The 12,709-nt window shown below is 53.0% G+C and overlaps 1 protein-coding gene across 6 annotated transcripts in view; it reads left to right on the forward strand.

The window, feature by feature from the left end:
• CABIN1 (calcineurin binding protein 1) overlaps positions 1 to 12,709 on the forward strand; it is a 143,637-nt gene that overhangs the window by 89,871 nt on the left and 41,057 nt on the right. For all 6 annotated transcript variants that reach the window (XM_036276178.1, XM_036276176.1, XM_036276180.1 and 3 more), the window contains exon 29: positions 8,652 to 8,765. In XM_036276178.1, coding sequence (XP_036132071.1) covers positions 8,652 to 8,765 — 114 coding nt within the window. The remainder of the gene's footprint in view (positions 1 to 8,651; positions 8,766 to 12,709) is intronic.

Consider the following 12,709-nt stretch of genomic DNA (forward strand, 5'->3'; position numbering starts at 1 on the left):
TGAATGTCAGTTTTCCTAACCCCTCACAGATACCACATTGTGTTTCTGTGGCTCTTCTGTTAGCTGTGTTCCCAGGTTGGGATCTTTGGTTTTCTGAAGTGGAATGCTGGTCTTGATTCTGAAAAATATCCTCTTTCTCATGCAGGAGCTCTGCATGGGTGCAGATGTGCTAGGTGCTCTGGAGGACCACCACATACCCTAGGTCCTGACTGTGCTCCCAAAGGTTCCGCTGGCTTCTTAGTTTGCTTCATTCAGACCTTTTCTGGGCAGTAGTTGCCACTGCAACTTGAAGGGAAGGTTCCTGACTCCACTGAGAGCCTAAATTAAGGCTGACCCTGCCTGGGGCATGCTGCTATCATGGGTGCTGGGTGTGGTTCTGTCCAGGCCCTGGGTATTAGCTTGGCCACAGATTTGGGGACATAAGTAGTGTTCTCAATGACTCATGCAGAACCATCAACTGACAAGCAGCTAGTACGTCTCAAACACAGCTGTTTTGGTAACAAACACTTCCCACTATGAGTATTTAACAGCAGCATATTGCTTCATCAAATCCCGCCTGTGGGCTCGGCAGTGGCACTTTCCTGTTGCCCTCCCCTGGCTCAGTGGCTGCCAGAGCATCCATGTCCGCTTCCTCAGAGCTGCCCCAGGGACTGCAGGTCTTTCATAAGTGTCCCCAGGTGAGGATCTGCACAGGTTAGAGCTCCCCAAGCCTCTGCTAAGAAACTGCCTGCAGGGCATAGAGCACTACTAGCTTAGCTGCTGGTAGCAGTATTTTGGGGGGAAGGGAGGGAATATGGGCTTTGAAACCCATGCCATCCAGTTTCAGATCCTGGCTGTATGTGGGAACTTGCAGAGCTCAGGGCTCTTGTCTCATGGTTCTCCCACAGAATTATTATGACAACAAGTGAGGGGGGGGTTACCGGGTAGTACCCAGCACACCATGCACCAACCCCCAGCCTACTGTCCTTCCCTCCCCTCTCATTCCAATTGGGCCTCTCACCAGGATGCCAGGGCCCAATTCCTCAGTGTCAGCATCTCCCATGTCTCCTAGCTCCTACACCAGGACTTCTGAGGGCTTGGTCTATTCCTGATGGACACTTGATGCCTGCCTAAGTCCACCCTCCTGCCCAAGGTTGGATTTGCTGCGTACAGGCTGGCCATGGTGCCCCACGGCAGGCCTCCTGCTGGCCTACATCAGTGGCCAGGGGCACTTGAGGTGTGCTCACTAATGCTTTCCACACCTTGGACAGGGAAGGTCACTTACGTTGATGACCACAGGCCCTAAGTCTAGTTATTTCATCACTTGCAATCTCTGAGATCATAGTCTTTACCACATTTTGAGCCCTAGACTCAGTTTGTACTCATAAAAACCTGGCTCATTGAGCTCACAGGAAGCCCAGGAAAAAGACCACATGGATTTTGGGATACCCTTCGTCATAGGGGTTCTGGCCTTCACTGATGGGATCCATGGGCACCCCTGCCCTGACTCCCCAACCCACTGCCTATAATCAGTTCTGAAGGCTCAGAGGAGACAGTAGCTTGTCTCATACCCCTTGGTGAGGACGTGGTCGGCCTGGACTCTGTCCCCATGGGTGGCCAGGCTGATGAGGGCCGCTAGGACCTAAATCTTGACTCTAACTTTATCTTCCAGACGGAGGAGACAGTCACTCAGACCTAGATCCTTCACCCGGTCAGGCGGGGTGGATGCTCAGCTTCTTGCTAAAGCCACATAGCCGTTGATGGTTGCATCAAGGCTGACCCAGCAAATGTTCACTGAAATTCCACTGTATGCTAGTCCTGGTGACAGAGGCTGGGGGGATAGCAGAAGTCAGGCCAACATACCAGCCCCTACCCTCGAGGGGGTCAAGGCCAAGCACAGTCGCCAGACAGTAATAGGGCTGCTGCTAGTCAGTGTGTCAGGAGCGAGCAGTGAGCCAGGAGCGCTCAGCACCCCCAAATGAGGAGGGAGGGAAGAGGAGTTCTGCGGGGGAGGCTGCCTACCTGGGGCTCAGCACACAGCCTGTTTCGGGGCCCTGGGCTGGGGCTCTGCCCATGTTGTCTGGCCCTTGCACAGTCCATGTCGATGGTTGGCCAACGGCTTTCCTCCGCTCTTGAGTGTGGGCCTGAGTCTCACTGGCCATGCAATGGGATGAAGCCCATCTTTTGCTGTATGGATTTTCCCCCTCTTGGCTAGAACAGCTCTCTGAAGCAGCTAGCACCCAAGTTGTCACCAGGAGGTGACGCCCAGGTGAGGAGGATTGTTCAGGAGACTGAGGGGTGTGAGATGGAGAAGAGGCTCAGCTTCCTGCTGCTCTGCCAGGCAGGGTGCTTCAAGAAGCAGCACCGAGGTGTAAGCCCAGGCCAGGCCATCTGATGCCCTACTGAAGTTGGCTTCTTGTCCTCTTTCTTTTAAGACATAAATGGCCTGGGAGGAACAGAGATTGCACGCAAAGAATGGGAAGAACACCCCTTCTCCCCAAGTTGAGACCGAGCAACAACCACAAACAAAGCAAGTTTGGGGAGCAGTATAGTAACCTCACCAAGAGGCCTTCCCCAGAAAACTATCTCTGGAGAGAACTACCAGTGTTCCCAAACCCTGGCCTCCATGCAGGGGACACAAAGCCCCAGTGTGCCCATACTCCTTCCCCCAAGAACTGTCATGGGGTCTGCAGCTTCTCATGCACCTCCACGCCCATCACCAGGCAGGTGCCCGCAAACAGAAGTTGAAGTCTTTTTTTTTTTAATCTTCACCCAAGGCTAGTCAGCCTTCCCTGATCACAGGCCTGGTCCTCCCCAGACCCTGTGTTTAGGATGCATCCCCCTCCCATCACTTGTCCCCCTTGCTAGTGCACGTGCTAGAACTGAGCCGTCCCTCCCCTTACTCAGGATTCAGCCAGACAGTTGGCTTCCAGTTTCAGTCCTGTGAACAGATCTCTTAAGCCAGAAAGGGAGGTATGGCACCTTAGCTATAGGTTTTGTTGTGAGGTTCATGTGAGTTAATGCTGCTTTACCAGGCAGTAAATGTGTCCCTGATGTAACGAGCAGCCTACCTTGCAAGTCCCACGTGCTTGCGACTCTGATGGGAACAGAGGCCACTTGCTCTGAGCAATGCTGTAGGCCCACCGCAGGCCCCTATCCCCATCTCAGTGTGCTCCTGGCAGCAGCTGCACAGCGTCATGACCCAGTGCCCGCTGTGGCACATCCTCCTGGTGATATGCAAGCGCCTATCCATATGGCAGCATAGTAGCCTGGCTGCTCTGGCCCAATCAGACCCACTTCTTTGTGGGATGAGCCCAGGCCCCATGTCTGTTTAGGACTTACTTGGTTAGAGGCTGCCTCTGGCTGGGAGGGCCTGTAGTTCCATGCTATTTCTAGAGGAATCTGCTGCCCTTGACTTCAGAGGCAGCTTGTGTGCTGGTGTGAGCCCAGGTGAGGGGACTGTCAGCTGGACTATGAACCCCAGCTCACCTGTCTGTTGTAGGTATAGTTCCCCACATCCCTGTGCCACCAGCTCATGTGTGGAACCTGTAGAGCCAGGTTAAATGAGAGGACCTCTGAGTAGGGTCCTGCACCGTGTGACTGTCTGGATGTGAAGGGATTGATCCTCCAGAGCATGAAGCAGTCATTCCCTTCCAGCACAAGCTGGGAGACCCCGTTGCATACGTGCAAGTGAGTGTCCCAGGGCAGGTGGTGAACTTCACGTTCCATACCAGACAGTGGGGCCAGGCATTACAAGGGTGTGCCGGCCACAGAACAGGGCATTTCCACCTTCCTTCAGCCCCCTACTTTCTTTTTGGATACACAAATGTGGCCCCCCTGCCAAAGGATTCTATGCCCCAGCCCCCCATGGGGAAGCCTTGGGCTGCTGCAGATCCCAGCCAGCCTTACGTGGTTTGCAAAATGAAAACTCAGTATTTTTCTTAACTTAGGCATCTTGGCTATGCATTTCAAAGTGTGTTTGCCACATTGTTTGAAGGTTCTTTTGTGCCTTTGGGGGCCAGAAGAGGTGGGACAGATGGATCCCATAAGGGCCGGCTGCCTTCCTGGTTCTCTTTCCACAGAGAGATGTGGATTCCAGCAGCATGAACGGGTTCAGCACTCTGCTGGCAGCATCTATTACAAATACACTGTTTAAGATTGGAAAGAAGAGTGAAACTACCACCACCTCCTTGTCCCACACCCCATGATGTGGCAGAACTGCTTGTGTTTTAGTGTGTTCCCTCCAGCGTGGTTCCTGTGCATTTCTGTGGGTTCGTTTGTTCATTCGTCAGCTGGTTACGTAGTGGTGTTTATGTGCGAGGTTGTTTGAGGTACTGGGGATACAGCGGCGTGCACATAGCCAAGTCCCCACCCTCAAGTGTGCACAGCGGGATGCAGAGGGAAAACACTCCTGATGGCAGTGTGCATACTCTATGTCCCCATGACAAACTGCACAGCAAACCTAGAGCTTCTGAGTAATTATTCTGGAGAATAGTAAAGGGTGTTTTTAAAAGACAGACCTCGTGCTCCAGTCTCCCCCAGCATATGAGCTCTCAAGCATTCTCTTCTCCCTACAGCTCCCTTGAGTTAAAGGAGCCTCAGGGCAGCAGCTCTGCTCCCAGCACTCCCACTTCTACTGCCCCCCCAGTGGGTCCCCCCACTCCTCCATATACTGTGGCACCTTTCTGCCTCTGGGGCTCCGCCTGTCCTCTAGGCCTGTCGGGCTGATCATTTTCTGCAAGCTCATACCCTGTTCATCTTCATTTCATTCTTTCCCCAGATATCTGTCTCATCCCTCTGTGAACCTCATAGTGGTCTGTCCCCTGAGGAGCCGTCAATAAGGAAGTCAGACTGTGTGCCTGCCCTTGTGGGGCTTACAGACAAGTAGGAGCAGACAGCAAAGGTGTTGGCCAGTCAGCGGAACAGGCTGAATAAGATGGCTGAATAAGATGGCTCTGGGGGTGGGGTGAGATGGTTGCAGGCCACGAGACCTACAGGGACCAAGGTCGGGGCCAAGGCAAGTGTGGCTAGAGGATTGCACACAGGGGAAACAGGAGGGCACAGGCTAGCGTGTTGGTGGGTAGACTGAAGTGTGGAGCTGGCCCTCACTTTGAGGAAGGTGAGGCCTTCAAGCAGAGGAGTGCCTTTCATCAGATCTCCTCTGCCCTCGTCTGCCCCCTCTTTGGGGCATTTAGTATGTTCTGCTCTCTGTCAGAGTAGGGTCCATGCACAAGCCTCAAGGAACTTAGTACCCCAGGAAGATCGGTATTGTTCTCTGGCATGCATGCTTTTCCAATTCACAGAGTGTTGGTGACAGGGCCTGAGAGGGTGCTGCCTTGGGAGCTACCCCTGGTTGCTGACTGTGTTAGGCACACAGCATGTGACCAGGCAAATTTGTAAAGTGATTTGCTCACCCTGTGGGGGACAGGGGAAGAGCCCAGGTCTCCGAGTTCCTCTGGCCTGGACCAGAAGGCAAGCCTGGCTCTACCAGTTCCTGGCTCTGGGGCCTTGAGCTAGCTCTTGAACCTGTCTGAGCCTCAGTTTCCTCATCACTAAAAGGGCAATTACCTGGGATGAGGAATTAGAGCTCTGTGCTCAGCCCAGGTGGCATCAAGTCTTACCTGCCACAATGCAGAGCTGTGGGCCAGGCTCTGCTCCAGGTGCAGCGTGCATGTTAGCTCCCCCTGCCCTCACCTCGCCCCACTGGCCTGGTCCCTGTCAGCTCCCATCTGGGGCCGCAGATGTGAAGGTCTGTCTGGACACTTTGTGCCTTAGCTGTCGGCTGCCTCTTTCTCTGGTGGGCCTGGGAGGCAGCTGGGGAACTGGGCTCCCCGCTGGTGTGCACAGGCCAAGTCTGCAGGAGGCTAATTGCTGATCCTGGTTGGGTTTGGCAGGCCAGGGCTTCTTGAACTCTCCTCAAGTGCCTGGTTTTCAAGTCTCTCAGAGCCTTGGGACCTCTCCCACTGCCTCCTCCCTCCCTGTTCCTCCATGCTCTCTGCCTGTTGGGCAGGAGTGCAGTCTTGGTGCTGATGTCTTTGGAGAAGCTGCAGAGTAGTGGTGGAAACAGAAGGATGTGCCTTCCTGTCACACAATCTTGAGGTCTGGACCAAGGTCCTCCCTCACCCAGTTCCCGCTTCCCCCGGCCTCAGTACTGTGCTCTTGCATGTCCCAGCCAGAAGGAAGTCTTTGTTGGGTTTTGTTTTTTTGGTATTCTCAAGAAAATGATGGCCACTGTGGAGATGCTTCTTCAAACCTTGTTCCCTCACCAATCCCCCCCAAATTGCTGCTACTTAAAGGGGTTACCCTTGGATTCCCACAAGTCCCCAAGGAGCTCCAGAGGAGGTGTTGAGGTCATAGCTCTGGGGTAACTTCTCTCAGGCCTCCTGAGCAGTGCTGGCCAGGACTGTGTCCTGGGTCTTCCAAGGGCCCTTGGCTGGAGGACTTGGCCTGAGACTTGAGAAAAGGGGAAGAGCAAGCACAGGCTCAGGTCCATGGGCAGTCCCAGGGCCCATGTCTGGCCACCCTGCCTGTCTGGACTTTTGCTTCAATGAGCCCTTCAGTCCCATGACAGCCTTGTGCAAACCATAGCTCAGGTGTCGCCTCCTCCAGAAACCTCCCCTACCTGCTCAGGCTACTTACTCTAAGGTGGGTCTCTTTTGCATGGTTGGGTGTGCTCACCTATCATATTCAAAGTGCAGGTAATGGTCTGTTTCATACATCATTCCGTAAGGGTGCATCTGTGGCTGATGAACCATGGCATTTAACACCTGCCTAGGCCAAGCCTCTCAGTGGCTTGAGGGGTCGTGGCTGAACACTGATGTAGGTCATGAGCCTCTCTCCTGGACTCCCCGCGCTGCCTGAGGCCTGAGGCTTTACTTTCTCTTTGAATTCTCAGAATCCCAGGAGCCATCTTGAGCTAATCTGAGTTGGATTTTATTCCTTATAATGAAGCATGCCTGACCTACCCTGTTTCCCCATTCTGCACTGTTTCTCCAAGGCCTGTTGTGGGGCTGGGTTGCAAGCATGGGGACACAACTTGTCACTGGCTTTAGGGGGCTTCTTAATGAATAGGTCTGGGAGGTTCTCTGAGCCAGACTGCTGGGCATTGCTAGGGGCACTGGAATGTCAAATGCAAGTTGATCGTCCTGGTGTATTGGAGCTTAAAAGTTGAAGGCTGGGACTGAGTAATTCACTCTCATTCCTGAGTTTGGAGCAGAGTGACCCTGTGCTGCTGACTGGGGGCCTGGTTGAGGGTTGAGGACTCTTGCTGCCCAGGTTGCCCCTCTCCTCTGCTCACTTCTGCCTCCTCCAGGTGGGGGCAGAGAAGGGGTGCCTTGGTCACCGTGAATAGCTGCATCATCCATTTTTGAGGCCCTGGAAAGGACTGTGAGTCCTGGAGAAAAATGTCTCTAGTTTGGCCGGTGTGGCTCCGTGGTTGAGCATCAGCCCATGCATCTAGAGGTCGCTGGTTCGATTCCCGGTCAGGGCACTTGTTCATGTTGTGGGCCAACTCCCCAGTGGGGTGAATGCAGGAGGCGGACAATTGATGTGCTCTTTCATCGATGTTTCTCTCCCCGCCCCTTCCTCTCTCTAAAATCAATAAAGAAAAAAAAAATTTTTTTTTAAGGAAAAATGTCTCAGCAAACTGCAGCTGCTGTTCCCTGACAGCGCTGATCCTCAATGAGAGGGGCCCCCACATGGCCCATGGTGTGACTTGCTTGGGGGCTCCCCTCTGGAGCCAGGCTCTGAGCAAGAGAGCAAGCCACTTGAGTGCTGGGTCAGAAAGGTCAGCTGTGCAGAGGGCAGTGGACAGCACATGCCCTCTTGTCCACCTGGGCTGTCCCTACTCTCCTGGTGCAGTAGGATGTCCATGTCCCTCTGGACCCGGCCCTACACTGAGCCTGCTTAGTTAGACCAGCTTGGGCTACAGCACTGCTGGGCAAGCGCAGCCTGCCTTTATGGGGCCTCAGCCTTCAGCCACTCTGAGAACCAGGCCATATCCCTATAGAAATCAGCCTTAGAGTTGATGCCAGGCTTCAGGCCCCAGAGAAGGCCAATCAGATTCATGCCTAGCCTCACTCTGCCCCCCCAGTACCACCTAGGCCAGCCAGCTTTTTGTTCTCACCCTGTCAGATTCCACCAAGAGGCACCGTTGCCCAGAGAGCACAGCTGGAGCACTTGGACAGAACTCCCACCCCCACTAGCATTCAGACCCCTGGCATCCTGCAGAGCTCCCATGAACCTGAACCTAAGGGGGCTGTGTTTCTGGCCATGAGGAGTAACACTGCTGATATCCTGACAAGTCAGGACCGGCCATTTGGGCTACTGGGGGGGTCTCCCTACAGAAGGTAGGGCGCTGGTTCCATGCAGCAGCTTTCCAAGGTTGGTCAGGGTGAAGGGGTCCCTATTTGTGCCCTCCTTGGGTAGTCTGAGGCCACACTCTCCTGAATCAGCTGTGCTAGGAAAGAAATCAGTTCCAGAAACGTGCCCCACAGCCAGATGATCAAAGCCAGCAGCCAGAGCTGCCTGGAGCTTTGGGATCAATGTCGACAGGAGCTGCTGCTCAGCACCGCTTTGCCAGTGCAGCCCGGAAGGAAGGGACTGCCTCCCTTCCCTGTGGGCGCCGTGAGCTGCCCACACACTCACTTCCAACCTACTTCTTGTTTCCCCAGAACCTCCAGTGGGCCCGTGATGTGTTGCTAGGCAGCAGTATCCCGTGGCAACAACTGCAGCACATGCCGGCACAGGGGCTCTTTTGCGAGAGGAACAAGACCAATTTCTTCAACGTGAGTACTTTGCCTTGTTGATTTCCAAGGCTGTTCGTTGCCACTCTTTTTCACCAAAGGTGTGTGAATGGACCTTTGGGTGGGCGTTCCCAGGACCATGGGTTTTGTGGCATCCTCAGAGAGCAGGCAGGGTGGTGTAGTCGAGAGTGCGCCAGACTCCGGAGTGGGGCCATGCTTGCTGAGGGACTTCTGGCATGTTGCTGCCTCCCTTTGGCACCAGTTTGCCCCTCTTTGGAGAGAGGCATGGACCAGCTTGTTGTGTTCTCTGGAGTATGGCAGGCAGTGGTGAGAGGGGATACATTCCCATAGCCTTGTTTCCTTTAGAGCAGCTCCGTGTGGCCCCGTGTGGTCTGGGGTACCTGCAGATTCTGATTGAAGCTGGGCCCACTGCTTAAAAACAATAAGTTTAATGCGTTTCTGGGCTTTCAGTGCCCTTCCAGCCTCCACATTCCATATAGAGGAGAGACCCACCTGTCAGGCAGGACACGGCCCAGCACATGGTAAGGTCTCTCTGCCTCCCATACCCAAGCCCTGTCGGACCTGCATCAACCCCTTCCTCGTTCACTCTGTCCTGCACAGAGACAGCTGGCCCTTCACTCTGCTCCACTTCTGAGTCCTCGCCATCTTCCACCATCTCTCTCAGCACAGCCAGCTCCCAGCTGGGTGGCTTTGGCAAGTCACAAGGACGCTTTGAGCTTTGGTTTCTTGTGTATTTTCCTGGATTCCTTGTTACATATAGAGGAATTGAAGGGCAGGGTTGCCATGGACAAGAGCCAAGGAGGGCAGGTCTCGGGTCTAGAGGGGTGTGACAGAGGCTGGTTCTGGAAGCATATGGGCAGGGTGAGGTCCTCACTGAGAGCCAGCCAGGTGGTGGGGTGTCTGGGTCCATGCTTTTCTCTCCCAGGCTGTGAGCTTCTGGGGGGCCAGTTTGGAAACTCTGGAGCTAGGAGCCCTGCGTCTGCCAGCCCTCTCTCTGGATATTTTATAGACAAGTGGTAGATGTAACCTGTAATTAATCTCCATGGGACCAAGGGATTTGCAATGAAAGAAAAGCTCCCTCCCACCCAGATGCCCAGGCCTCAGCCTCTGCCCCTCAGCAACCTTGATTTCTTGTCCTGCATGTGTCCTTCCAGAGGATGTCTGCTGTTTACCAGCCAGCACACAGCAATGTGCATAAAGGACAGAGTACATATGCTTCTGCCCCTTGGTTTTGTTTTTTTTTTTTTTCACTTAAGAGTATATCTTAGAAAGTGTTTTAGAGCTTGCTTGCTCTTTTTAATAGCTGCATAGTACTCCCAACATATGGTTGTTCCAGTTTACCTTCGCATCCTCTTTTGATGAGCATTTATATTGTGTCCAGTGTTGTTATCACAAGCAGTGCTTCATATATACGTCTTTGCACATAGGTGGGAGTCCATTCATAGGATAAATTGCTCGAAACAGTTCCTGGGTCAAAGGCATACTGATTTAGCTGACACTCCCAACCTTAGGCTCATTTTTTCAAATCTCAGCAACACTCTGTGTTATTGAACTGTCTCATATTTGCTCTTCAGTAGGTGAAAATGTTACGTTTATTATCAGTGGAATTGACCATGACGTCATGTTTTAATTTCTTTTGTGCAGTTTTAATTTCTTTTGTGCAGTTTTTGCTCCTGTTCATTTTCTTATATTGGTCCTTTTCTTACTGATTTGTAAGAACTCTATGTATTAATGAAATGGGCCCTTTGTCAATGTTTTGCAGTCTTTTTTTTCAGTTGCTAAACCAGAGTTAGAGCCAGGAAAGTGGCTTAGTTTCCCTGAGCTATTGGGTTACTCCCCTTATAAAATGGTCTCCCATTACTTACCTTGAAGAGTAATTTTAGGGATCAAATTATATAAGGGGGTAATGTCCCTAATGTGGGATCTGGCACATGCTAGGAACTCAAGAAAACAGTTTTCCTCTTTCTCCCCTTGCCCACGTTGGTGCTGTGCCCTAATCTTGGAGTTTAGGAGGGTGGCACTTCAGATACCATCCTCTGGAGCACATACGAGCTGGTGGCTGGTTCTCCAGGCCCCTCACCATTGGGCTCACTCCTCTGGTTTTCTGGGTCTTCTAAGAAGTGAGTCCTGCAGAAAGGTAGTCAGTCTGTGCCAATGGGAGGGAAGGCCAGCAGAGCCCCAGTGAGCCTGGCACAGGGGAAATACCTTCCCCACAGCTGGAAGCCCCTACAGATGCAGGCCACCTCGCCTGGTTGATGTTCTGGGTGTTTTGCCTCCTTCAGGTCAGCTGTTTGTTTCTTCATGCTTCCCAGTGACCCGCTGCTTTTATCACCCTTGGGCCCTCTCCCAGCCTGAGTCCTGGACACTCTGCTTTCTTAGCTCTATTCTTTGGAGGTGGGTTGGGGCTCCTTGTACTTATTGAGTCTGAAAAATTAACCTTTGGACGGAGGCCAGAAAGACACTCACACCTTCATTTATGAAGTACCCGAAGAGAAGCATTCCCTGCCTGTTGGTGACAGGATGGCCCTTGCTGAACCTACTTCACTCTGTCCTTGCTGCTGCTAGAGGTGGACCTCCAGGGTGGACACCTCTAGCCAGACCTCACACCCAGCACATCACCAAGTGTGACCCTGCACTCTCTCAGCACATGAGTTTGTTCGGCAGATTTTACCCAAGTGTGATGAAACTGCTACCATGCTTACGAAGGAGCATTTAGGGCAGCCATTGGCTGAGTGCTTTGATGAGGTCGTGTCTCTGACAGCTGGGGCTGTAGATAGGATAAACAGGCTGGTTCTTCTCCCTTCTAGTATGTGCTGGAGTTTACCACCTGGGGTGGGGGCAAAGGCATGGGGTGGGGCAACCCTTGTGAGGAGGTGTAGAATGGGTGAGGGCAGGGTCATCAGATACCCTAACCTGCCATCCCTCTAAGCACCCACTGTCCTGGGCCACCCACGCTGCCTAGCCTTAGTGTTACTCACCCAAAGGACTGTCTGGGTGCTACCAGGTTAGGGGACCCTCATGTTATTTTTCAATGACACAGTTCAATAGCAGAGCCCAGACCTCCCATTTTGCTCATCCCCAGGCGCCATGCCCTTCTCAGAGGGACTTCTGTGAGTGGCTGGGCTGTTTTGTTTTTTTTTTTCCAGGTGTGTGTGTGTACAAAATCAGACAAGTTTGTCATGCAGCTTTAAAAAATATACGTGCATGTGTGTGTATGTGTGGGGGGATGCTTTTTGGCAACTTGCTTTTTTTAACTGACACTGGGTTTTGAAGAGTTTTCCTGTGAGAAGTGCAGGCTGTCTTGCTTTCTGCAGCTGTCACCAAATATTGGGTTGTGCACAGACCATAGTCTCCTTGGGTGGGCACATAAGTGGGGCCAGTCTTTGTGGGCCTCCCTATGTAAGCATCTTTGTGCTGTCCCTGCGTTCCTCTTAGAGTGCCTGGCCTGGCCTGGCCTGGACCAGAGGAGGTGCTTACTAAGCATTTGGTAATTGTTTCCATTCATGTCTTCTCACCTAACAGACGGTCTCCAAGCAAATTCTCCTGGTCCAGCCAGTGCTGGCCAATGGAGGGCCTCTGCCATAGGATACTTGAAAGCTTATAGTAGAGCCCCTCATGCATGTCCCTTCATGCAGGACCTCTGGAGGATGCTGTGGGCATGTGGGAGAGATGGAGAACCCCTTAGGAGTCAGGGTGAGCTGGAAGCAGGGCTCCCGCTGGTAGGGTGAGTGCTTCTCAGTGAGGAAGGGGCAAGAGAAGGAGGCACCCTCAGAGGAACTCAAGGATGGACCTTCCCCCAAGGCAGTGCTGGCTGAGCCTTCATGGGGAGTGTGAAGGATGGGTGCTTAAGTGTGGGTGAGTATGACCTGGGGCTTCGGTCAGCTTTCTTAATGAGAGCTCCTTGCACACAGGGCCTCATACCAGCAGAGAAGTGGCATGTGGCAGGTCCTAGCAGTGAAGTTGAA

This window comes from Molossus molossus, unplaced genomic scaffold, assembly GCF_014108415.1.
Source record: "Molossus molossus isolate mMolMol1 unplaced genomic scaffold, mMolMol1.p scaffold_m16_p_22, whole genome shotgun sequence".
NCBI classification, from domain to species: domain Eukaryota; kingdom Metazoa; phylum Chordata; class Mammalia; order Chiroptera; family Molossidae; genus Molossus; species Molossus molossus.